The 27,225-nt window shown below is 39.8% G+C and overlaps 1 protein-coding gene across 1 annotated transcript; it reads left to right on the top strand.

Moving 5' to 3' along the window:
• The first annotated feature begins 8,618 nt into the window (after nucleotides 1-8,618).
• LOC114550251 (23 kDa integral membrane protein) lies at nucleotides 8,619-26,134 on the top strand. Its single transcript, XM_028570898.1, has 9 exons — nucleotides 8,619-8,729; nucleotides 11,784-11,849; nucleotides 14,159-14,272; nucleotides 14,442-14,516; nucleotides 15,296-15,391; nucleotides 19,506-19,600; nucleotides 22,453-22,558; nucleotides 24,038-24,121; nucleotides 25,692-26,134. Exons 1-9 carry the CDS (start codon nucleotides 8,670-8,672, stop codon nucleotides 25,812-25,814), a joined length of 819 nt encoding a protein of 272 aa, XP_028426699.1. The 5' UTR covers nucleotides 8,619-8,669; the 3' UTR covers nucleotides 25,815-26,134.
• The last annotated feature ends 1,091 nt before the right edge of the window (nucleotides 26,135-27,225 follow it).

Genomic DNA, 27,225 nt, shown 5'->3' with positions numbered 1-27,225 from the left:
TCTTTGTGTTGGAATTTTAAATTCGGTGGATTCGTGAGGACTATGGTTAACTGCTCCTCAGATCTCTGCAGGGTAATTCCAGACAGCTAGCTAGACTATCTGTCCAATCTGAGTTTTCTGTTGCACAACTATTTTTGCAGCAGATCCGTGCAGAGTTTAGCACCGCCCATGACGATTCTGATTGGTTTAAAGAAAATGCCATCAAACCAGATCATGTTTTCCTCCTATCCCCAAATGCTATGTAGAGTAGCCAGACCCTCCTTCAGCGTGCTTTGGAGGAGGGTCTATGAAGGTAAATATGGTGCAAAACGTGAGAGCTTGTAGAATACAATGTGAGAACTTGCACAACAAAAATGTTTAACTTGTATGTTAAAATTTGCACTTGTAAAATTAAAATTTGCACTTGTAAAACAAAAATTTGCACTTGTAAAAAATATTCACACATCTGATCTGAATTTGAAGTCACAAAAAGAAAAAAAAAACGAGAGCTTGTAAAAAAAACGCTAGCTTGCTATTCCACCAGGCTTCCATGCGACATAGCTAAATAAGCCGGACAGAGTTGTCCCTCATCTGGCGATAGAAACCCTGCTCTCCCCGTCCTGTTGGCTCAGAGCTCCACAGCCTAAGTCCACAGGTACTAATTAGTTTTGCACCAAATGTATCGCAACAAGTGTTGCAAAAGTCGAGGCGCAGATTCTCCACTTTGTGATGCGAGAGAGCGCATACAGGGACAGATTCGAGAGGTTGTAATCACTGAATTGTGGTTGTAATGGAAAATGAACCTGAGTAAAAAAAAAAAAAGTACACGAGTAAATGTTGCATTTCAAGTTTGCAGCTGTCATTGTGTTCATGCAAATATCAATCTACACATTTGTGAATATTTTTTCTACAAGTGCAAATTTCAATTTACAAGTTCAGATTTTTTTTACAAGCTCTCGTGTTTTTTTTCTTTTTGTGACTTCAAATTCAGATCACATGTGTGAATATTTTTTACAAGTGCAAATTTTAGTTTTACAAGTGCACATTTTAATTTTACAAGTGCAAATTTTAACATACAAGTTCAAATTTTTTGTTCTGCAAGTTCTCACATTGTATTCTACAAGCTCTCACGTTTTGCACCATATTTACCTTCATAAGGGTCTGGCAAAATATCAGTAGAAAACTGCACTTTAAAATGTAGCGGTTATTCATTTTTAGTGGATCTATATTCTATTCAATGTTCAATTCGTTCAATTAAAGAATGTTGGAAATGATTTCCTTTCATCTGTTTTACAATTTAAATTCAACAAGCGAGTTGTTGTATTTTTGCAGAATACTGAGAGCAGCAGAAATGCAGAGCTGTTTGTTTATCCCAAGTAATTTCGTTATTGCGATATTCAACGTAATCGCATATCGCATATTCTCCTCCTATCATGCAGCCCTAATTTAGAGCATAACAGCATCAATAATGATCGAGGGTCACTTACCCTTTTGGGACTGGGAAAGTACTTCAACATTCAAGTTCTAACAGTATTCTCCCATCATGCAGCTCTGTGGGGACATCCACCAAATGGAAGTTGGAATGAACTTTGAATTTATTCTTCTATTTTTGGATCTTCTAAATTTGAATCGCAATAATGCAACACTCAATGCAGTGTTTGGCAGATTTTGCCTACTTTGAGAAATTCCCACCCATATTCAGGCCTGTGAAACAGATTACTGTGAGTTGGGTAGCCTACTTTTACAAATGTAATCAGAAGGCATTGTTTTTAAAAGATAATTTTTTTTGCCTTTATTGACAGGACAGCTGAAGAAATGAAAGGGGGAGAGAGAGGGGGAACAACATGCAGCAAAGGGCCGCAGGTTGGAGTCAAACCCAGGCCCGCTGCGCCGAGGAGTAAACCTCTATATATGGGCGCCCGCTCTGCCAACTGAGCTATCTGGGCGCCCATCAGAATGCATTGTTTTTTAAAGATAATTTTTTTTGCTCTGCCAACTGAGCTATCTGGCCGCCCATCAGAATGCATTGTTGACTAAATTCTATGATGGCTAAGCAAACATTTTTGCTGACACTTTTAGGGCTTTATGTGGGCCAAATGTGAAAGTATGTGAAACGTGAAGTCAAAATATTTGACTTTTTCGATTAATAAAAGCATGTCAATAATGTCTGGCCCCTGATGGGATTCTCATTTTCTAGTGTGGCCCTTAGTGAGATTGAGTTTGACACCCCTCTCCTAAATGGACCTTTTAGCTTAGATTATTTTGTCACATAGTCTGTTCAACAAAAGTTAAAGGTCCCATGGCATGAAAATTTCACTTTATGAGTTTTTTTTTTAACATTAATATGAGTTCCCCCAGCCTGCCTATGGTCCCCCAGTGGCTAGAAATGGCGATAGGTGTAAACCGAGCCCTGGGTATCCTGCTCTGAAAATGAAAGCTCAGATGGGCCGGTGAGGTCATAAGGAGCAAGGTTACCTCCCCTTTCTCTGCTTTGACCACCCAAAGAATTTGGCCCACCCATGAGAGAGAGAGAGAGACATCATGGCTTTCAAACGAGCAAAGTGGCAGTTCGTCAAGCCCACACCCCCACACTCCACCTTGCCCCCCCACCCCCCGCCCTCTCTCCCCCTCAATAGCTACAGACACAAAAATTGCACGTCCTAAGGAAAGCTCATTGTGGGACTGGCTCTATGTTGTAGCAGTGTTTTGCCATTGAGAACGATGTGGCTAACCGCTAGCAGCGCTAGCTTCTAGCTAATAGTCCTTACCTAGCTACTGCACATGTGTGACTCCCAACAAAGATGGAACAGAAGTGCGATGCCTCACTCTGTAGCTAAAACAGAGAGCTCAACAGGGTGAAAAGAGGAGCTGCAGCAATGTGCAGTACAACAAAAATATGGTGTTTTTTGAAAATTAAATCATGTAAACCTATTCTGATATAACCTCAAAATACAATTATGAACCTGAAAATGAGCATAATATGGGCACTTTCATGTAGGCTATAACCTAATAGTGTTGAGGTTTGGACTGTTGGGTGAACAAAACATTTCTTACCCTATTTTACACACCAATCAATCGATTAACGGAGAAAATAATCAGCAGATGAATCCATAAGGAAAAATAATCATTAGTAAATAGTTCATTAGTAATAATAATAATAATAATCATTAGTAAATAGTTCAAATGAGCTCCAGCAACAGTAAAATCCTGCTTCTACATCAGTGCATGGTGATAATAATCTATTTTATATATTATGTAATAGTATACGTAGCTATTAATACATGTAAGTACGATTTTCTGCTAATACTTAGGCTACTTTAATTTAAACATGAAACATGTAATGTTCTGCCACTAGGGGTCTCTACATCAAAACAATAACAAAAGAGGGAGTTTAGTGAGGTTGTAAAGTAGTGTGGGATCTTTTTTTTTTATATTTTTTTCTCCCAACCCTTTTTATTTGAATTTCACAATAAATGAGGAGCATGTCAATTCCCCTTAAGTCCCTTACCGACCCGCAAACCAACCCACGCACACAAATACACACCAGTGAGGACATACAACATCCAAAAGATAAAAATAAATAAGTACATAAACAAATTAAAAGAAATACAGGAAGAGGACTGACGTCAAGTGGAGCAGTCTAGAAGGAACTCAGTCCTCCTCCAAGTTGCTGCCACTATCTTTTGATCAGCTTTTTTTTCTCTGAGAATCCAGACAGCCGGTGAATTCATTCCAGTAAAAAAACAACAAGATCTAAAAAGTGTGTCAGAAAATGCGGCTTAAAACTGGATAATAAGTCAATTTATGACAGCTTCTGGCAGAGAACAACCACAGCGCTGACGAATGCACAAAGGGGATATGACGCCATCGACCGGCGAACGAATGTGACTGTTACCTTGGATAAAATGACAGCTTTCTCTGGGTTTGAACATTGTTGGAAACATTTGGGATAAGTACACAACCCAACTAAATGTATAACATAGGTCTAGTCGTTTATAGACATTTTAATCTTAAAATGTTATGTATTATATCTTATCTATAAGTGTTATTTTCAGTGCATGACTTTAACTGTAACAGTGTGGTTTTAGTACTTTTCTTGAGTAAAAGTTGTAACAGTTTGACACTGCCTGTCTAAATGCCCATAGTCTCGCTTTGCCAGACCTTCCTCCACAGCACTGTGGAGGAGGATCTGGCTAGTCCACACAGCATTCTGGGATGGGAGCAAAACATGCTCTTGTTTATTTTATATTATATTTTATTTATTTTATTACATTTCTTTAACCCTTGTGATATAATTTCATTGTCCCATTCCAACGTTTTTGTTGCTTTTTAAATTTTTGTGTGTTTTGGTCATTTTTTTCCTACATTTTTATAGCTTTGTCTGATGTTTTTATCACTTTTTTTGGACATTTTGTAGCTATTGCCGGCGTTTTTGACGTTTTTTCCAACTTTTTGACACTTTGTTCTGGTGTTTTTGAAGTTTTTTTCGTCGTTTTTGCCTGCTTTTTCCCAACATTTTTGCCGCTTTTCCCAAAGTTGTAGGCGCTTATTTTGAATTCCAATATTTCTGATATAAAAAAAACTTTGAAAACGGGTCAAATTTGACCCGAGGACGGCATGAGGGTTAAACCAATCACAATCATCTTGGGTGGTTCTAAGCGCTGGGCGGACGGAGCCCTGGTGCTGCTGCAAAATAGCCTCGGGAAGGAACTTGTTTTAGTGGAACGTGTGTACATTCAAAGGTTGTTTTAGTTTTGCAACAGAAAACTCAGATTGGACAGATAGTCTAGCTAGCTGTCTGGATTTACCCTGTAGAGATCTAAGGGGCAGTTAACCATAGTCCTGATAAATCCACCGCAGTTTAAAATGCCAACACAAAGAAAAAGCGGAAGCTAACGGACATCCAGCCGAAAAGAGAGACTCCGGTGGAATTTCCAGCAGCAACGGACCAATCCCTGAAGTGGAACATCGTGGATATAGACTAAAATGCCCATAAACAGCATGAAGTCCTGATAGCACCCTCTTGAGCCTGCAATGTTAACTACACAAAAAAACCTTACTCTAATGGATGTTTACGCTGCGTACAATGGGGAGTGATGGATGGAAATGTTCCATCTGAGTGACTGTGGGGAGCAGCTGAAGTGTCTGTCATTGTTCTTCATCATTATCACTATGTAAGAGTATTTACAGGTTATGGAAACACACAGTGTCTGCTGAGAAGCCAACTGAGAGCGGGAACACACACGTATGGACATAAACACACACACACACACACACACACACACACACACACACACACACACACACACACACACACACACACAGTCAGTCAGTCCATCCCCTTTAGTTATTTTTAGTCCAATGTCAACACAGCACTGAGCTTAATGACGCCACTGAATTCCTTTTCTCTTCTATTTTATATATCCAACGAGCTCTACTGGCACGATGTTTCACATGTTGCTATAAAATATAAATATATGAAACGACAATATAACAAATAATGAAGTCAGTATTTTACATGGTTTTGGTAAAAAAAATGAAGGCTCAGTTTGAGGTATCATTGGTACAAGTAAAGTAGGGATGGGCCAAAATGAACAAACCAATCTTCTCAAATGACTTTTTTTAGAGTCCGTTATAAACCTGGTCAGCCTGTCGACTTTTCCCACTTTTTGTAATTATCAGATGAACGGCGCTCACCCTCCCTTCATTCTTTTTTTTTGAGCTCCACCAGCAAAAAGTCTGCCAGATGATATTCTTGATGATATTCAAAGGGTCTGGCTAGTCCACACAGCATTCTGGGATGGGAGGAAAAACGTGCTCTAGTTTATTGGCATTTCTTTAAACAACAACAGAAAAATCAGATTGGACAGACAGTATGAGTATGAGGAATACACTGACATGCAGCAGAATTTCTGGCGGCACCGGAAGTGGAACGCCATTGATATAGACTAGCCGGAGGACAGGCAGCGGTGGCGTGGAGTGGGAGGTGCAGCAGTAACACAGAGATGGGCAAAAAATCTGCTTCGCACTCCATCTAAAATCCTCCCGCTCGCTCACATGCTCTGCCTTCTACCGTGGTGCAGTCGCACAAAACATAGGAGGCGGGACAACCAATGAATGAGCGGGAATTATTGTGTAAACTCGTCCCGAAACTAGCCTGGCAGCTACTTGCTAAACAAGACTGATACCCCTTTTCCACCAACAAGAACCAGGTGCTGGTTCAGAGCTGCTAATGCCGGTTCGGAGTTGGTTTGAGGAGGAGGGAGGGGTGAGCTAGCCTCCGTCAATACTTTGAACGTCAACAAGAAGTGATGTCACCCAACATCGCTTAGAGCAGTGGTTCCCAACCTTGGGTCCGGGGACCCCTAAGGTGGGTGGCAAAGATAACAGGGGGTGCGCAAGTCTTTACCTGGTTTGAGGTTGAGGTAAAAAAAAAATATTTGCACATGTTAAACAAATTATGATAATACACTAGAATATATAATGTGTACAAAAGTCTGTATAAAAACTATATATTTTTATTCTCGTAGGCAGGCTACTTAGTAGGCCAAACCTCCGGGACCTCTTAACCTGGGACCCTTGCTGTCATCAGGTCAGCTGCTAGCTGCTATCATCCTCGTCTTTCCTGCCGCCACGGCATCACTATTTTATGAATGAAACATGGCAGAGAAACGTCAAAGTGCTCATATCTCCTCTGTATCAAAAAAGAAAGTAAGGCTCTATCTCGAGCGTTACCTCAACTTTGTTTCAGGGGGGTGGGGAGGGGGGGCCTCAGCTTTTCTTAGACATGGGTAGGGGGGGCGCCAAGGAAAAAAGGTTGGGAACCACTGCTCTAAGTGATGTCATGCGTTTTTTTGGGCAGGGTTGAGGAGGAAGGAGGGGCAAGCTGGCCTTCGTCAATACTTCGAACGTCAACAAGAAGTGACGTCACCCAACATCGCTTAGAGCACCTTTAATATTAATGTAAACTTATACTTGATGACTGGTAATGCATTGAAGTGAAGTGTTGTGGGCCAGGCAGCACTAGCTGTCGAACATGCATGTACTATAATAGATTTTTCACACAGAAATTGACGCCGCATTTTGAAAAAAGTATTTAAACTCAAAAGGTTTGAAAGGTTCAACTCGGACCGCTATAACTAAAGTAAATAGTTAGAAGCAGTAAAACCAAAACCCAAAAATCTGAACTCAAGGTTTACTTACTAGCTTTCACCTGAAGCTTTCAACTGCATCTCACGGTCTTCCTCAGAAGATGGAGAAAACTCAGTGTTCATTACCTGACTATATTAAAAGGTCACAAACTGAGCAAGAGAAGACAGCCATATGTGTATAAAAGCTCCTCTTCTCTTTCCTCCTTTCCTCTCTCGTTTCCTCTCCTGGTTTCTTCTCTTTGTTTCCTCCTTTCCTCTCTCGTTTCCTCTCCTGGTTTTCTCGGCTTGTTTCCTTTCCGTGTTTCCTCCTTGCCTCTTTTGTTACCTCTTCTCACTTGTTTTTACACCTTGTTTCCTCCTCTCCTCTCTTGTTTCCTCCTCTCCTCACTTGTTTCCTCTCCTTGTTTCTACTCAATGTTTCCTCTCCTGTCTTCTCTTGTTTCCTCTCCTGCCCACTCCTTTCCTCTCCTTTTCTCCCTCGTTTCCTCTTATACTCCTCGTTTTCTCTACTTGTTTCCTCTCCTCGGTTGTTTCCTCTCTTATATCCTCTCCTTGTTTCCTATCTCTCCCCTGTTGTTTCCTCTCTTATATCCTTTCCTTGTTTACTCTTCTCTCTTGTTTCCTCTCCTTGTTTCTACTCCTTGCTTTCCTCTCTCCCCTCCGTTGTTTCCTCTCTTGTTTCCTCTCCTTGTTTCCTCTCCTCAGATGAGAAGCCTTGACAGCTGTAAGATGCTCTAAATAAAAAGGAGTCAGTTGAGGAGACCAGTAACAGCTGGAGGAAGTAGTCAATGAGGAGGCGCTTTGTTGAGTCTGCTGCTGATTGCAAAATAGCTACCGGGCAGTTTCAACCTGTTTCTGTTCCATAAAGCACTTTATTTATTTATACAACACTTTTTATAAACTGTTATTATAAAGTATTAAGGATATCCACCCTTCCTTTACACTTGTTGCTTCTTTCATCTTCATCATACTTTCCTTTTCTTTGTTGTCCCTCTTTCTTGCGTCCCTCCCTTCTTCCTGTTTTTCTTCCTTCCCTTCATATCTACTTCTCAATCACTCTTCTTCCTTTTCTTTCAATTAGGCCTAGATTTAATTGTTACCCGGAGTAACCTCTTCTCCTCCTCTCCTCTGTTGTTTCCTTTACCCTCCTTGTTTCCTCTCCTCTGTTGTTTCCTCTACCCTCCTTGTTTCCTCTCCTCTGTTGTTTCCTTTCCCCTCCTTGTTTCATCTCCTCTCGTTTCCTCTCCCCTCCTCACTTATTTTGTCTCCTCTCCTCTCTTGGTTCCTCTCCACTCTCGTTTCCTCTCCTCTCTCTCTTCTCCAGCTGATTTTCCAAACTTGGTCATGTTCTTCGCACTGCAGCCAAACACTCCTGAGCTTTAAACAACATCCATCTCACACACACACACACACACACACACACACACACACACACACACACACACACACACACACACACACACACACACACACACACACAGAGTCGGCTCTGGTCTTTGCTCTGTTTCTATTTTAGCTCGGCTCTCTCAGACAGCAGTCATGGCTCGCTGCAGGAGTTACTTACGAGGACTCGCCATCTGTGTCACTGTGCTGCTACTGGTAAGCTAACAGCTAACTGCTAACTGCGTGTTTGAATGTGATGTGATGATGATGAGCAGCTGGAAACTTGGAGATTGATTGGATAAGGAAAAGAAATGTTGTAGGTTTTTGTTTTAACTTTTATTTAGCCTAACACAGCTCTGTCTTTTCATTTTATTGCAATGGATCTATAGCTAAAAATAGAAGATTTGTATGCTGGAGGGTATGCTATAAGTCTGAATAATATGGGCATTCTTCTGACAACATTTTATTGATAACTTTTATACTTTATAAAACTTATTACAAACAATAAGTAAAAGTAGTTGATAATATTAACATGCCAAATTTAGATGCCAATAAACTTTAGGGTTTGGTTCGCATTAGTCTCGCTGTGGAGGAAGGTCCACCCAGAAATCCAAGATGGGAGAGAAACGTGCTCTGGTTTATTGGCATTTCTTTAAACCAATCACAATCTGCGAGGAGCCACTGCCAAATAGCCTCAAGAAGGAACTTGTTTTGGTGGAACGTGTACGTTCAAAGGTTGTTTTAGTCGTGCGAGAGAAAACTCAGATTGGACAGATTTCTAGCTAGCTATCTAGATTTACCCTGCAGAGATCTGAGGAGCAGCTAACCCGACTGGAGTGGCAACACAAAGAAAGCGGAGGAAATGGACATCAGTGAAAAGACATGCCTCCGGCGGAATTTCCTGCGGCACCGGAGCAATCACGGAAGTGGAACGTTGTGGATATAGACTAGGTTCGACTTGATCTGAGTTGCTTTTCATACAGTTGATTACTGAATTATTCTCAAGAGACTGAAGGAACATCTTTATGTAAGAAGTCCTTTGCCTCAGTTGTTTCACAAAATAACTTCCTCAAGGATCGATTTTAGGGCCTCTACATTTTAATATATTTATGCTAATGACAGACATCTTTATGTGACTGCGTCTGCTGATGACTCAGGACAAACAGATGCTCTTTTTATATGCATTTTAGATTTGAGTGCAGAAAATAAAGACATTTTAAACCACTTAATTTTGGCTATTTATAAACACATTGTATTTAATATTATATAATATTTGTATTTGTATATTATTTATAATGCTCCCTTGTTTTAAATGTTTTGTCTTTAAACTCTTCTCTCTTATTGGCTTTTACTGTTTTTATAATTTCTATTTTAGTGCTCATTGTTCTCCAATTGTTTATGTTTGTGTGATCTAATTATTAGCTTGACAGTCAAATGCATGATTATGATTTTTATTTATTAGTTTATTTGTAAGGATCAAGAAAAGAGAAACCTTTGGAAAAGCAGTGTCCAATGTAGCCTACTGTACACTATAGCTAAATCAAAATTCCAACAAAGTAAAGCACTTTAAATTGCATTGAAGCTATAATGCACAACAATTTTATATGAATGAACGTCCGTTACATTCAAGCCATTGCCAGAGGAGTTGATAGAAAGCTAAGTAGGCCTCTCAGCTCCACACCATATTATTTATTGCTATACATAGACTGTCCAGCAGAGAGAGCTGATAAGTTTATTTTTGAAACTGTTAACTGTTAACAGAATATAACATTACATGATAATTTGTGCTTAGTTGTGTAATTAGTGGTTAGTGTTTGTTTAGGTGGATAATTTCCGAACCTTATTTATATAACCTTATAGTTTCCTCTCCTCAATCCAATCATTCCCTTTTCACAATAATAATAAAATATTCAAAGTATGAGTATCAAATATAGGAATGGAATTGTAATGTAAAGGTATTGTTGTTTATTGTGGTAAGTTATTGTAAGACCTGAAAAAATGGTTTGCTGTATTTCTATATCTATTTTTTTTGTATAAATATGATACTGTGAAGTAGGGGGAGGACCTAATAAGCTGTATGCTTCTACCTGCTCCTTCTCGAACTTTTATTTTTTTTGGTCTTTGGTAAATTCTGATTATTTGTGTTTAATTTTGTGGTTTTAATTTGTTTTTCAAATGATAATCTAGCAAAATCATGACGTTTTATCAATATTATTATAGCCATCTGGTAAACAGCTTTTCAATTCTAATATTTTCAATTTTAGTAACAAACAAACACTGGGGATATTCCATGGTGGAGATTTCTGTTTACTGGCTTCTGTTTTCATGCTTCCTGTTTTGTCTCCTGCGTTGTTGTTTACTTTATATCATCTGATTATAGTAATTAGTTCAACCCAACAGTAAGACTTTCACTTCTCTTTTTGAAAGGTTTGATGTTTCTGTTACATGCTATAGTTTGTTTTATGTGTGCATTAGGTTTGTTTTTGTGTCATTACATTTCATATGTTTGTCTTCACATGTTCACTATGGATTGTGTCGGTGTTGTTCGTTTTGCAGATATTTCGGTTATGTGTTTGACGTTCATGACAGCATAACAAAAATTGAAAATCTAATCATATTACCATTTTTAGTCTGCATCATTTACCTTCATACACTTTTACTTACCGTTTCACAACCTGTTTACACCTCTGTATTTATATTTATTACCTCAGCATAAACACTTACATTTCTGTTTACACAAATATATTTTTCTTTTATATTTGTTAGGCCTATACTGTATTTCTAGCTTCTGCATTATTTTATGTCTTAGATTCTCATTTTCACTTGGGTTTTTTTCTTTTACATATTTAATACGCATTGTTGGACGGAGCCTGAGATCTAATATTTTCTTTGCCAACTTCTCTGGAATTGTTATGACAATAAATAACTTGAAACTTCAAGCTGAAAGTAGGCCTACAATAGCTGTAACAACTGATAAAGTTGAGATAAATCCTTGTTGCAAGAACATGTTTCAGTGTGACAATATTTCCCTAAAGCTGATGCTGGAGTCTGGAAACTTTAAACGGAGGAAACTGAGGGAAATGATGATGTTTGTGAGACAGACGACGTCAGAGCTCCCAGCTGATGGGAGTCTGATGAGCGTCTCTCCGAAGGGAAAACAACAGTTTCACAGGAATGTTGCTGCTGTTAAAGACTCCCTCGCTCTGTGAAACATCTACGAACACACGCACAGTTCCTGCAGTTTAATCGGACTTCATTATGTCTCCGCAGGTGTCTGGTGTGGTGATGATAGGCGTCGGATTTTCCTCCGTCGAAGACAATATATTGGTTGCCCAGGTAACTGCGTGTGTGTGTGTGTGTGTGTGTGTGTGTGTGTGTATGCGTGTGTGTGTGTGTTTGCGTGTGTGTGTGTGCATGGGTGCGTGTTTTTGTGTGCGTTTGTGTGTGTGCGCATGTGTGCGTGTCTGTATGTGTGTTTATCCCCAACAAATCAAATTAAAGTTTTACTGCCGTGTGCCGCCTGTTGGTCTGTTGTTTGAGCACCATTTTTCATTCCAAAAACCAGATGTAACATAATTATCTTAATGGAGAAGGGATGAAAAAAAAAAAAAAAAAAAAAAGGACACACTGGTTGAATGAAGAAATAAACAATTAAATACACACAATTAAATAAATAAATAGGCAATAAATAAGCATTATAGTAAGTATGTGTAAGTAATGGCTCTCATTAAATTAAGTTAGTTAGAAAAAAAGTAGACAATGAAGTTGCTGAATAAGCAAAACAATAAATCTATTTTGGTCCACTTCATTAAATCATTGCAATATTTAATAAAATATATATTCATAAATATATATTTGATTGAATTGTATTTGGGTGTAGCCTGGACATTTAATTATAATATAAGTCATAATCTATACAATTATAATACAGTAAGTAAATATTAGATACATTTATAATACCGGTAATTAGAGTGTGTATGTATGTATGTATGTATGTATGTATGTATGTATGTATATATATATATATATATATATATATATATATATATATATATATATATATATATATGTATATATATATATATATATATATATATATATATATATATATATATATATATATATACATATACATATACATACATACATACACACACAATTATAGTACAAACAAATACATATTAGATACATTATAATAATTTGAATGTACAGTATAACAAAAATAAATATTTCATTTGAAATATTTTGTTTAAAATGATAATACAATGGTGGTTGGGTTAGCTCAGTTGGTAGAGCAGGCACACATATATAGAGATATACTTCTCAACGCAGTGGCCGCAGGTTCGACTCCGACCATGCGGCCTTTTGCTGCATGTCATTCCCCCTCTCTCTCCCCTTTCATGTGTTCATCTGTCCTGTGGAATTAAAGGCCTAAAAATGCCCCTAAAAAAAAAATCATAATAATAATACAACAATTTGCCATTGATTACTTTGAGACAATTTGTTTGTTTCTCCAGAATATTTACAGATTCATATTGCTTTTCTTAATCCTTGTGTTGCCTCTCCGTCGACCATGCAACTTTTAGCTTTTCTGGGTCAAAATTTGAAATAAAAACTTTTTTCCCAACGTTTTGGTCAACTTGTGTTGCTTTTCCCAGTGATTTGGAAGCTTTCCAGGCGTTTGTCACTTTTTATTTATTTTTTTACCAGTGTTTTTGTCACTTTTTCGATGTATTTGTTGATTTGTTTTCTGCGCTTTCTTTTTTTGTTTTCTCCCCACATTTTTAAAGCTTTTTCCAATATTTTGGTCACTTTCTTCAACATTCTTGTATCAGTTCTTTTTTAGATGCTAAATAATTGAATAAAACTTTGATGAAAGTAGTGAAGGGATCATTTATTTTACCTGTGAGGAGCGTTGTATGGAACCATCCACGTTATTTTGTTTTGACAATTTGGTTGAAAGAAAACCCAATTTTCTGATATAGAAACTTTTTTTAAATGGGTCAAATTAGACCCGAGGACAACACAAGGCTTAGCTACTGTTCTGACTTTGATGAAACGGAGAGTCTCTTTATATATCCATTGATTCTTGAGTGTTAGCTATTTTAGCTTACCCGGCCTCTTAAGCCCGCCATTAATCTCTGCTGCAGGCCTACATTAGCTGCTAATTAGCACACCACATCTCTGACAGAATTTTCTTGCAGAACTGTATTGTGGGTAATGGCAAATGTATGTAGCAACAAAAGACAGTGTGTGGAATAAAAAAAAGATGATATCACTGGTTTTGCCGCATAAATTTTGGTGCTTTTTAAAAAAAAAAACTGTCCATCATAAAGCCATGAAATTCTTCTGATTGAATCTTCAGTATAATTTATTAATTGATTGATTTTATTTGCCCATTTCATTATAAAATACGATACAGCTATGCACCATACATAAAGTAATTACAACTGTACAAAAATCTACGCTTTTATAAAATAATATGTTAAAAAATTGAAGGGAAGAAGTTAACTACTTCTCCCAGGATGCATTTTAATAAAGCGCAGAGCTTTGGATTATTTTCTATTGTCCGCTTAATACTTTTGGATTGAAAAAAAAGCAATAAATTCAAAATTTCTAATTCAGTCCCTCCCTCTCCCTCCCAGTTGTCCAGTAGTGACGGCTTACTGGTCCTACAGGTGTTCGGTCCAATCACTGTGGTTTTGTCAGTTCTGGGAATCTGTGCCGCGTCTTTGGACCTTAAACCTCTACTGCTGGTGGTGAGACAGACAGATAGACACACACACAGACACACACACAGACAGACACAGACACACAGACAGACACAGACACACAGACAGAGACAGACACACAGACAGACAGACACACAGACACACAGACACACAGACACACAGACACACACAGCTAACCTGTGATTATCTCCTCCAGTTTTCCGCTCTGATATTCGTGGAGTTTGTGGCTATGATGGTTGTTGCCGCACCACTGGTTCATGTTCAAGCTCAGGTAACTCTACCCGTCTGTGTCTCTGTCACCTTTTTTATACTGCCCAATCCACTCTTAGCTCCCGCACTGCTGGGCCCTAGAGGGTGCCGTGTTCATCATAGCCCACATCACTTGCCTTTGACCATATTTTTCAGGCTGTTCTCGTGAACCATTCGTACATATTGCTACAAAAAGTAAAGCACTGTAATTCCAGGTATTTATTACTGTATGCACCACATTGGATGCTGCTGTATAAGAGCACACTTGGAGGCGTAAGGTTGAGGTGGAACGGTGTTTGTGTCCCAGGGAAAGGGACACAAAAGGGACTTTCACCCAGGGGCGTAGCACATCATTCTGGGCCCTCAAGAAAGGCATTCTCTATGGGCCCCTCCCAGCATTCAGAGCTATTCATTCTAACATCTTTATGGGCCCTGGGAGTACTACTTAAAGTGGAACTATTATGCTTTTCCTTATTTTCTGTCATATCTACAATGTTATGTCAGATTTTCATGTTAAACCTGGCCAAAATTCAAATAATGAGGTATTTCAGAGAAACCCCTGTGAGCTAAAACGGTCAGATTTCAAACTGTTCTGAACGTTCCGGTTTCAACTGTTTTTTTCTACTCTCGGCTAAGCATTACGCAATTCCATGTCGGCTTTCTCCGGCCATCTATGATTGGTCATCCGGTCCAGGTAGGCAGGAACTACTGGAGTGTTTTTATTTTTATTTTTGTGGCGTTATCTTGACTTTTTTTTTTTTCTCCGTCACCGTTTAATTCTTCTGTATCCGTGTTCTGCAGATGGGCGGTGCAGTGGACGAGGTGTTTCTCAACGTAACTCCCCTCCACAGAGCAGAGAGTTACATCCAGACTGAACTCAACAAACTCCAGGCCTCCGTAAGAGACATGAAGAAAGAAATACAGGAAATAAAGCAATGCAAAAGTTTTACTCAAGTAAAAGTAGCAATAAGTAGTGGCATCAAAAAAGTAGCATGAAATTGAAGTACTCAAGTAGAGAACAACTACCTCAAAATTGTACTTAAGTACAGTACTTCTTGCTAATCACTCTAGCCAGAACAGTCACATCATGGGTGGTGCCAACTGTGCGAGCGCACAGGGCCTCGCATCTTTGGGGGCCTCGCGCCTCAGGGGGCCTCGCGCCTCAGGGGGCCTCGCATCTCTGGGGGCCTTGCGTCTTTGGGGGCCTCGCGCCTTCCTGGTTTGCAATCATGCAGTTTTGTTTTTCTCTTTCTCTTCCTCTTATTATTTTAGTTTTTTTTTTACATTCAATATTTTTGTATGCCAGTTTTTGACTCAATGTGCTCTAAAATGAAATTCTGGTTCGTCAACAATCATTTATGATGTTACGCCGTTACCATGGTTATGTCAGCGCGCCCTGCGAGAGTGCGAGCGAGGAAGAAGCAGACGGGAGAAACAAGGTCAGCTACAAGAGAACGCGACCGCCTTTAGTTCGGTGGAATCGAACTAGAGTTTGTTTGCCCCGCGGGTGCGGTTCGTTTGGGCAGGTGAGAACGCGGCGATCGAACTCTGGTGCGCACCAAAAGCGGACCGAACGAGCGTACCGAGACCTGCTTGATGAGGTGGTCTCGGTACACTTTCAATCCAACTCTGGAGCGGTTTGTTTGTGGTGAGAATGTGATCCGTACTTGAACCGCACCGACTATATGTACTCCTCCAGTCTGAGCTGATGGCTCCTGTAGTCAGGTGTGTTCAGCAGTCGTAGCAGCTTGCAGTGTTTCTATCACAGAAATAGACTGCGGTCAAGCTAGCCGTCCGTCACTCGTATCTCCTCGGTCAAACCAGCTGCCGCTAAAATTGGAGACACAGCACAGCAGAGCGGGGCCAAGTCTCGGTGACCAGAGCAGATGTAGTAACGTCTCTTGTGCAACAATGTCTGATCATTTTAATGAAATGAGCTGGTTTGACCACTAAACCAGAACACAGGACATCCTCCTGTATTTACTTTCTTGCTCCCGCCCCAAGACATATCCGATCAATAAGAGGGCTGAACGTTCTTGCCTGATTTGTAATGACGCATTTTGGTATGCTTGGATTTTTCCAGGTGTAAAACCAAAACAAACCGACCAAGGGCAAATCGCTCAAAGTTTACTAACTTTCCAACTGATTCGGACCAAAACCAACGAACTACAGGTGTGAAAACGCCCTTACGCTATAGAAAGAGTATAAAGTGACACGCAGCTGAACTGCCATGCCGTAAGTCAGACGGACTATTATTCTGACTGCTAAATAGTCCGTTATCTCTCTTAAAGCAACACCAAGGCACTTTTCCTCTTCGGTCTTCCTACAGGTTGGAAGCGGAGTTGTCCATTACAGCTGTCGAATGTCTCATTCGGACTACAGATCTGCTACCCGATCTGGCAAACTTGCAGAGTGTGGTTATAGCCGATAGAAGGCAATGCAACATGGACAGAGTCCACATTTAACACATGCACACACAGCAAGGTACACGAGAACACGCACACACACACACACAATATATACATTACAGGCAAAAGGTTTGGACACACCTTCTCATTCAACGCGATTCCTTTTCATTTTCATGACTATTTACATTGTAGATTCTCACTGAAGGCATCAAAACTATGAATGAACACATATGGAATTATGTACTTAACAAAAAAGTGTGAAATGACTGAAAACATGTCTTATATTTTAGATTCTTCAAAGTAGCCACCCTTTGCTTTTTTATTAATAAGGGAAAAAATTCCACTAATTAACCCTGACAAAGCACACCTGTGAAGGTAAAACCATTTCAGGTGACTACCTCATGAAGCTCATTGAGAGAACACCAAGGGTTTGCAGAGTTATCAAAAAAAGCAAAGGGTGGCTACTTTGAAGAATCTAAAATATAAGACATGTTTTGAGTTATTTCACACTTTTTTGTTAAGTAAATAATTCCATATGTGTTCATTCATAGTTTTGATGCCTTCAGTGAGAATCTACAATGTAAATAGTCATGAAAATAAAGAAAAGCATTTAATGAGAAGGTGTGTCCAAACTTTTGGCCTGTACTGTAGCTGTCTGAATAACGACAGTCCCCGTACGGTGTGCATTGCGGTGTATGTCAATGAGCAGGGCCTCGCACCCCCCCTGCGACGGCTCTGACCGTAGCCTATAAATATTTATAGAACTGTTCCTCAACATTTTCACTATTTCCTAAAACACTTCACACAGATAAACTCCCAATAAACCACATGCTCTTTCTGTCTGTGTCTCTCTCTGTCATGCCACACATACTGTAGAAAAGCTTTATCAGTAAAGATACATAAAGTTGCAGAATCGTTTATCACAGTTTGACAGTGGTTAGTCTCGCTTTGCCAGACCTTCCTCCACAGCGCTGCCGAGGAGGGTCTGGCTAGTCCACACAGCATTCCTGGGATGGTTTATTGGCATTTCTTTAAACCAATCACAATCGTCTTTGGCGGTTCTAAGCGCCGGAGGCAATAGAGAGCCGAAGTCACGCCCCTTCCGGTGGACCTCATGGGACCTTAACTCTGAAAAAATATGAACGGTAGTGAACGGTGAGAGGAAAATTATTTTTTGATCCCGTTTGAATTGAGCCATGGATTACAAATATTATGTTCGTCAATTTAAAAGATAATTTTTCAACCGAAGAAAGTCTCAGTTAGCCGTAGGTTTGTCATATGACCACTTAGTTTAGTGTGAAACCGCTCAGTGAACTACATCTCCCGTCTCACACAATTTACGTCACTACCTTGATGCTCGGCTTGCTCGCTAGCTAGCTAGCTTAGCTCTGTTAAACAACACATGTAACGTCATCTTAACTGCTGTGTTTTATAGAGTGAAGTGTTTTCAGCAGATATGCAAAAGAACGAGCGAGATTGTCTGCTCATTAGAGTAACGTTACGTCCCCGGTACGATACACACAGACATCGTAGCTTCAGAGAGACGTCATCCATGAAGTGTGTAGTCTTTCTAATTTCGTCTTTTTATTATTACTATTTGTCTTGTACTTCAACAGTTTAACAATAAACAGACTTTCTTCAGTTGAAAAATAATGTTTTAAATTGACGAACATCATATTTGTAATTAATGGCTTTCAAACGGGATCAAAAAATAATTATTATCTCTCCATTGACTATCGTTCATATTTTTTCCGAATTAAGGTCCCATGGACCGGAAGTAGAAGGGCGGGACTTCGGCTCTCTATAATGGTGCCACTGCAAAATAGCCTCGGGAAGGAACATGTTTTGGTGGAACATGTGTACGTTCAAAAGTAGTTTTAGTCGTGCAACAGAGAACTCAGATTGGACAGATGCTGTCCAGCTAGCTGTCTGGATTTAACCTACAGAGATCTGAGGAGCAGTTAACCATAGTCCTCAGAAATCCACCGGAGTTTAAAGGTGCAGTAGGTAAGGCTTATAAAACTAACTGTCATATTTGCTGAAACTGACACCATGTTCCAGTAGAACTACATGAAGCAGGTAATAAAAAAAATAAAACCGGCTCCTCTGGCACCACCTACAGCCTGCAGTGTGATTTGATCCACCACTCCCTGTTCAGATGCGCCAATCAGGGCCAGGGGGGGGTGTCTAACTGCATGTCAATCACTGTTCATGCACACACATTCACTCTCCCTTGTGGGGAGGGGCTTAGGAGACCGTTTTGGGCTTTAGCGGAAAGCAGGGGGGACTGAGAAATTGTCAATGTTAAAAAAAAAATTCACAATCCTACCTACGGCACCTTTAAAATACCAACACAAAGAAAGTTAAATTAAAGACATTCTGGCAGCACCTGAACAATCCCCTAAATGAATCATCCTCGATATAGACTTAGACCAGTGGTTAATACTGTATTTCGTTTGAGTCTTAACTCCAGTTTCAGATGTCTAGAATCTTAGTTTTATTTATTCCAAGATGATAATTGATTTTTTTTTTTTTATTCGCTGAAGTCATTAATGGACCGGTCCGAAGTGCACGGGAGATAACTTGACTTGTTTGTTTCTCAGGACTCTTGTTGTGGGTTGAGGAGTTTTGAGGACTGGGAGAATCAACTTCCTGTCACCTGTTTCTGCACACCGCCCGCGTCCAACCTGCAGCCGAGGTGAGACAGCAAAACACGAAATACTCAAAGAGCTTTCGAACTTCTAGATACGTTTGCAAGTTTGTTGACATTTACAAACCAACTGCAGAGTTAAAAAGGTTTTTGAGCTTCTAGACAGATTTCTTGCTTGAGAGCTTTTGCGTCTGCAAGTTTGTTGAGTTATTTTTCTTATAGTTTTTCAAGGTTTTAGAAGAATTAATGCAATGATTTTATGATTTTCTAGACACGTTTAAAGGCATTGTGTACATTTCTTGAAAAGAGTTTTTAGAAGACATTGAAACTTGAGTGTTTTGTGAATTTCTAGAAGAAATCTGAAATGATTGAGACAGGTTTTTTAGTAGTTAGAAGTTTGTAAGTTTCTAGCAGACTGGATTTCTGGAGAATCTTCAGATTTCTAGAGTTTTTTTAAGTTTTAGCTTTTGAACTTCTAGATAAGAAGCAAGTTTATGGCAGAGTAGTTTTTTTCTAAAACGGGTTATCAATCTTTTTTCTTGACTTTCTAGAAGAATTCATAGCCTACATCTCAATGATTTTCCGATTCTCTAGACACAATCTACAAGTAGCTTGTTTCTGGAAGACTTTCTGGACTGCTCGCAGAATTCTCAGATTTCTTCTTGAGTTAAAGGCCGTACACACCGGGACGAATATCGGCGCGCGTTATTTGCCAGTGTTTTTCAACGCGTTTTTTGTGTTCACACACAAGTGATTTTCGCTGATGATGAGCCGAGTGAACTTGCAAATTCATTCCCTGACATTAGATGGCGCTTAATGTAAAACAGAAATACCCCGGTACACAAGTTGGCGATTGTCAAACGTTTGTGGGAAAAAGATACAAGCCTATGTACATGAAAGACAATTACATTAAAATGAAACTTACCATCAAGACCCATTTGCTCTGCAATACCACTCCATAGCAGTTCTCTTTTGTCAAGATTTTTGTAGTCGCTGTCGCGTTTGTCATAAAGTGCTTTATGTTCCGACACCATGGAGGTATTAGTCCGACACCAACGAGACCACCAGCTCTACATTCATCTTGCCTTGCATCTTCCTCGTCTTATTTCTTCCCGGCAGTGTGTACGCTACTTGGCGTATATCTTCTTCGCCGTTACGTATGTGTGCTCGGCAAGACCGTTTTGTGTTTGAGCGCCCCCAAGTTGTGTTTTACTGTAACTTCAGAAGCTCCAGACATGTGAGCAAAAGCGCTAATCTCATTGGTCGGATAGTTTTTGACGCGCATCAAACCAAAAAAATGAACCCAAGGCGTTTTTTAAAAAATGACGCTTTTAAGTGTGCCGTTTTTCGCGTCTGTGTGCACACTCACATTGGCAGCCTTTGTTTACTCACGAGGTGTTAAACGTCGGCGAATATCGTGTGCGAAATTCGTCCCGGTGTGAACAGGCCTTTACACGAAAAGCTGCACAAAGCTGCACAAACAAGAACAGATTTAGGCTCGTGCACCAGAGGGACAAACAGGACTATAGCATACTGTATATGTTTTTGTGTCTTTGGTCTCGGTTGTAGTCCAAAAATGCTGCTTAACGCCAGGTTTCCACAGGCAGCGTTTTTCAACTGCATCTCTTTCAAGCGAAATGATGTCACCACAACACGATGCCGACGGTGTACACGTTTTGCAGACAATTTATTGTTGGTGTTGACATTCATTTTCTATCAGTTTCTATCTGGCCTAACTCATCTGTTTGGTAAGTTTTCTACTCCAGTCACACACTTTGCCGTTCAGTTTGAATAACGTTATATTACATATATAGCTAGTCGTCATCGTTACAATGCTAACGTTACTACAATGCTGCTACTACTAAAACAAATTTTATATATATATATACACATACACATACATATATATATATATATATATATATATATATATATATAAACTCACGAGGTATACCAACTGCCTGGACAACCTTTTGCCAAGCTAGCTGTTAGCATCCCTGTAGTCATACAGAGACGTATCAAAGTAGACTATAGGAAAATCACAACCTTTTAATTTGCATGTAGAGCATGTGTGTATACACGGGAGAATATATTGGAGGCACGTTCGTGAGTCTGCCCTCTCATTGGCTACAGCTCTGGAAAAGTTGCCTCGGAGTCAACTTTGGGGGAGCGGGGAGAGCGGTGAACATCCGGGCACTTTCACTGCCGTTAGCGGATTTCGCTCATAGCGCTGTTGTCATAGGGAATGAATTGAATCGCTCCTTGAATCCCCCCTTTCCGAATCCTATGTGAAGTAGCCAGACTCTGCTTCAGTGCGCTTTGAAAGAGGGTCTGGCAAAGCGAGACTGCCGCAGGGGGGACGCTTAAAAAAAAATGCAGCGGGCCTGCGGCAAAGTTAACAGGTCACGCTGCAGTGGCCAATCATGTAACCAGAGATGAGGACTTGTCGGTGTGTTTTGAGCTATGATTTGAAGCAGTGTGACAATACCGTACAGGAAATATCACTGCATCGATCGCTGCCACAAGAAAGTTTTAAAACGCTATGAGGGTAAAAAACGAAACACAAGCACTGAACTGCCTGGGAGTTTGCGTATGCTGAATGCTTCTTGCAACAAGAAAGCACTCCTAGCCTATGTCTCACTCGTCTCTTTTCTTTCTCTTGTAAAACGTAGCTACCTTCAAGTGCGGTGGGAAACCTCAAAATCCATAAACAATCTAATGATGTGAAAGTTTACTACATTTGGGGGTAAAATAACACAAGACGTCACACAAATGGGCCGTTTGTTAAGTGACACTCCCACAGTCACACCACCCTGCGACAAATCGCCGGTTCGTTTTTTTATTTTGTTGGTCTGAACGTGGCTAAAGTTTTTATTCTTTTTCTTGTCTTTGTCTCACAGCTCTCAGTCTGCTAACTCCAGCTCAGAGGGGCACTGTGTGATGGTGGGCCCCGACTTTTACCCTCCGAACCAACAGCTCACAGAGAAACTATGGGTTCACTCCGAGGTAACTGAACCACCTGCTCTCATGCTTTCTTCATTGTTTCTTCCTCTCTTTTACTACTTCTGCTTTGCTTCTGCCATTCCTTTTTTTTCTTTCCCCATTTCTGCCTTCTTCTGTTATTTTTCCATCTTTCTTCCCTTTGACACTCCATCCTGACTTCCCTTCTCTTTCCCTTCCTGTGTTTGGTGCTTAATTCCCCCATTTCAACAGCAGTCTTCATGCTTCTTCCTCTACTACTACTACTACTACTACTACTACTACTACTACTACTACTACAAAACATAAAATCAACCATTGTAGGGGCTGCAACTAATGATTCTTTCCATTGCCGATTCAACTGTCGATCATTTTCTGGATTAATCGATTAGTTGTTTGGTCTAGAAAATGTCAGAAAATGGTGAGAAATGATGATCAGTGTTTTCCAAACTTTAAGATGACGTCTTGTTTCGTCCACAACTCAAAGATATTTAGTTTGTTATCACAGAGGAGTGAAGAAAGTAGAGTATAATCACACTTAAGAAGCTGTAATCAGAGAAGTTAGCATGTAAAAATAACTCAAATTGAGTAATCGATTATCAAAAAAGTTGGCGATTAATTCAATAGTTGACAACTGTGATGGAAACCACCTAATGTATCATCTAGTGGAAACTTCTGAACTTTAGATGGATTTATGGAGTGAATATGTAACCAAAGTAGGCCTCAAATGATGTGTTCATACGGGAGAAACCCTACAATGTCTTGTGATGGAAGGACAGTAATCTACTGTGATGAATGGACGATGGGGATAACTTAGTTCAGCCTTGTTCAGGCCTCTGTCTGACATTCCACAGCGACATATCTTCCTGACCCCTGGCCGGACCCCAGCAGGGGCCTCAAGTGCCTTAGGCATGAAGAAATATTCAGATTCATAAAAACTTTATTGTCTGTTGTGACAGAAAATCGTCTTAGACAACCCGTTCTCACTCCCAACTCGTAAAATACTGACGCTTGGTCAGTGGCTCTCAGCGCCCACAGAAATCAGCCTTTAGCATCAGTATGGAACACCCCGGGCATAGCAGCAGCTTGGCTGTGGCTCTGTGAGGTGACGTAGTATTTAGAGTTACAATGGTAGTATGAAAGACCTAAAATCCGTGTAAGGAGGTGGATAGATCAAACAAAATAGGACTTTTTACCCAGACTGGGGTTTGTTTCATTCTTGTGCCGCGTGTCAGTTAAACGTACGTCCCGACCCAGAACGTCAAAAAGTGATGCCAAGAGTCCCGACCAAGCGCGTCTAAATATGACCCTAAAGGAGACTTTTTGTGTCAATAACAAAAGCCAAATGCACCTGACCAAGCGTTGCTTTTTGACCCGATGGGAGTGAGAATGTGTTGTCTTTGATGTGGCTCAACATCGGATGCTTCTTTTTAACTTATTTTAACATTGACCCCCCTGTGAGGTAGGATATATATGTTTTTATTGATGTTGACCTTTGACCTGCAGCCCTGTGGTCCCATCCTGAAGAGCTACCTGAGCTTCCCCATCAAACTCAGGATAGGAATCATTTCAGCCTTCGCCACCATTACGGTACAATATTGCACAACGTTTTCCTTTTTAATTGAACCATTTTATCTTTCTCTGTCTTTTATGTTGCTACTTTGAAACTTCCCTATAATGGACAGAGATAATGTAAAACAACTGACTACAGCGGGGGTGTCAAACTCAATCTCACTAAGGGTCACACTAGAAAATGATAATCACATCAGGGGCCAGACATGTATAGTTTATTGACATGCTTTGAATAATCGAAAGAGTCAAATATTTTTGAATGTTTTATAGCGTGTTTTACATACTTTCACATTTGGCCCACATAAAGCCCTAAAAACAGTCATAGAATTGAGCAAAACAATGCATTTAATTTTTTAAAAGTAGGCTACCCGACTAACAACAACCTGTTTCACAGGCCTGAATATGGGTGGAAATCTCAAACCCACATTGTTATGTGGGCCAGATCCAAATTTGGGAGGGGCCGGATTTGGCCCGTGGGCCTTGAGTTTGACAAACGTGTACTAACAGCAACTAATTATCTTGGCTATAACAGAGCTGCAAAGCAGCCAAAAGAAGAAAAAAAGAAGAGTCTGGAAAATCATGACAATCTGCATCATACAAATTTCGAAAATAATTTACCTAAAGTACATCTCGAGACTTGTTCTGCCCAGTCAACCTGGAACACACTGCAGCAGGATCTAAAGCTGTCCAGCTTGATCCCGCTGGGGGATTTTAAACTCATTTTAAGGGCACTGGAACAAGCCTCTTTGACAACTTGTTTTTTAGTATTTTTAAAGTTTTAAGTCTTTTTTTATTTAAATATTGTATGTAGAATTGGTAAATCTGTCTGTATCTGATTGTTGTGGTATTTTTCGAAACTGGTCTCTTTTTTTCAACGTAAATTTAATACATACACGCATTACATACATAATATCAGACCAAACAACAAACACACAAATTTATGATCCTAAACCATACCCCTAGTACCCGTGCACCCTCAAAGAAAATCATATTTGCCTTTTCAATTTTCCATTTTTTCTTTTATAGTGACTGTAAGAACGCTTCAACGGATGCCCATATTTCAGCATATTCTATCTCATTCTCTCAAACAGCTCTCTCTTGAGAACAAGACCCTGTGGCTCAGTGAGATTACCTGTAAAAAGAAATATTAAATAAGAAAAAAAAGGATAGGGTTTTCTGGAAGGGGTCCACCTTGGAGTTGGATGGATTTTTGACTATTTAATATAAAACATTCCAAAATGAATTTTTATCTACATTTTTCAACAACCCTCCTCCCGCCATCACCCCCCACCCAGACAAAAATCAGAATAAGATGACACAGTAACTACAATATTCAAGACCATTCAACAAAACAGTAACAAAATAGACCCATCTCCTAGAACAAAAAATCTCGGGCTGAATGGAACCAGGGTCCCTGCAATCTGACGTAGGTTATCATGTATCCAGGACCTTATCACCGTAGTCATCAAGTAATTGGCCGTCCTCTGTCCTACATCGTCTGTATCTTTATGTTGTATGATATTTTTAAAACCCCAAAGATGATGTACTTCTAAGAATGTGTTGGAGCATTGATGGACATGTGTTGCAGATGGCGGCCATTGCTCTGTGTCTGACGTTGGGTCTGGAGGAATATTGGAAGACGCCTCCGGTGGAAACTACAGTCGATGACTTCAACAGAGTGAAATATAAACCCAAACCCTCCCTCACCTGACCTCTGACCTCTGACCCCTCAGCCACGACTGAGGCCTCAGTTCAAACTGCTGGTGGTGATCGCAAGAGTTCGACGAAACTGCGTCATCCACTCTTTGGGGATCTGAATTTTCTTTATACATAATTTATAGTTGACAGAATGCCAGTTTTAAGAAGAGATGAAACCGTTCCTATCTCTGTTTATGTTATTATATTTGGCTGGGTGAAAAAAAAACTTTAATCTAAATAAAGAAGGAATGGCAGCTGGTTTGGATGAAATGTTTGGCTCTCAACTTTCTTTTTTAAAAAGTGCGTTATAAATAAAGTTTATTTTATCAGTGACATGCACATTTGTGTAGTCTTCAGTTGTACAAAAGCCACATCTCGTGTTATTTCTGATCTACATCACTACCTAGTCCACTATTTGCACTAACTGTATATTGACTTTTCACTACATTCAACATCTACATAGACTGTCTATTCCGGTTAACTGTATTATTGCTGACCTATATCACTAACCAGACCTCAATTTGCACTATGTATATCGACTCTTCACTACATTTCAGCATTGACATAGACTATGCCTATTCATATATATTGCATTATAACTGATTCAACACCACTAACTAGATCATAATTTGCACTAACTGTTTTTGTTTTGTTTGGCTCTTCACTATATCTCAGCAATGTTATAGACTGTCTATTCATGTATATTGTGTTATTACCATATGACCTTCGCATATCCTTAGTCTTATTTACACCTCACTTTGCACTGGCTTTGTAATGCCTACTTAATCTGCACTTTGTGTAGCCTATTGTATTCTATATTCCTGTATTGTATTGAATGTGAAACTGTATGTTGTCGTGCACGCTTATGGTTTTCTTGGCCAGGTCGCCGTTGCTCGTTCTCAACGGCCTACCTGGTTAAATAAAGGTCAAAAATAAATAAAAATTAAGTAGTTTCCTCCAGCAGCCACAAGATGGCAGTAATGATTTCTATAACTCACCCCGCAGCAAGTCAAAATTTTGCTGGACAGTGGACACTAAGCCTCTTAGACTATGTCTGTTTCACAGAGGCCGAATAAATTAATCAAATATTTCACATACAATAATAGAACATGACTGCTGTTGTGAAGTGACACAAACCTTTTTAGTGACAAGTAAGGGTTCATAAACAACTTTTGCTTGGCCATTTCAGGGAAACTATATGTTAATAAACTCCTTTTACAACAAGTTAATGAAAATTAAATTGCATCCCTGGGCCCTCCACTTGCCCCCCTGCCTTGTGTCTCTCCCTTGCTTTATCCGTGGGATGGACTAAAACGTGAGGAACTCATGTGAGGAGAGGGAAACTGTAGGGAGGGGAAACACGAAAATGTATTTTTAGAGGCATGAGACGTCCTTTCCGCTGAATTGTCAAGTGAATTTGAACT

Source organism: Perca flavescens, chromosome 23, assembly GCF_004354835.1.
Source record: "Perca flavescens isolate YP-PL-M2 chromosome 23, PFLA_1.0, whole genome shotgun sequence".
NCBI lineage: Eukaryota > Metazoa > Chordata > Actinopteri > Perciformes > Percidae > Perca > Perca flavescens.
Note: the sequence above shows the minus strand (reverse complement) of the source record. Positions and strands in the feature narration are given on the sequence as shown.

Bases quoted from the DNA above. Each gene is read 5' to 3' on its own strand.
- LOC114550251 (XM_028570898.1), top strand. From the start codon at position 8,670: ATGGCTCGCTGCAGGAGTTACTTACGAGGACTCGCCATCTGTGTCACT. The intron at 19,601-22,452 runs GTGAGACAGCAA...TTTGTCTCACAG, and splicing joins GCGTCCAACCTGCAGCCGAG to CTCTCAGTCTGCTAACTCCA. The intron at 24,122-25,691 runs GTACAATATTGC...CATGTGTTGCAG, and splicing joins CAGCCTTCGCCACCATTACG to ATGGCGGCCATTGCTCTGTG.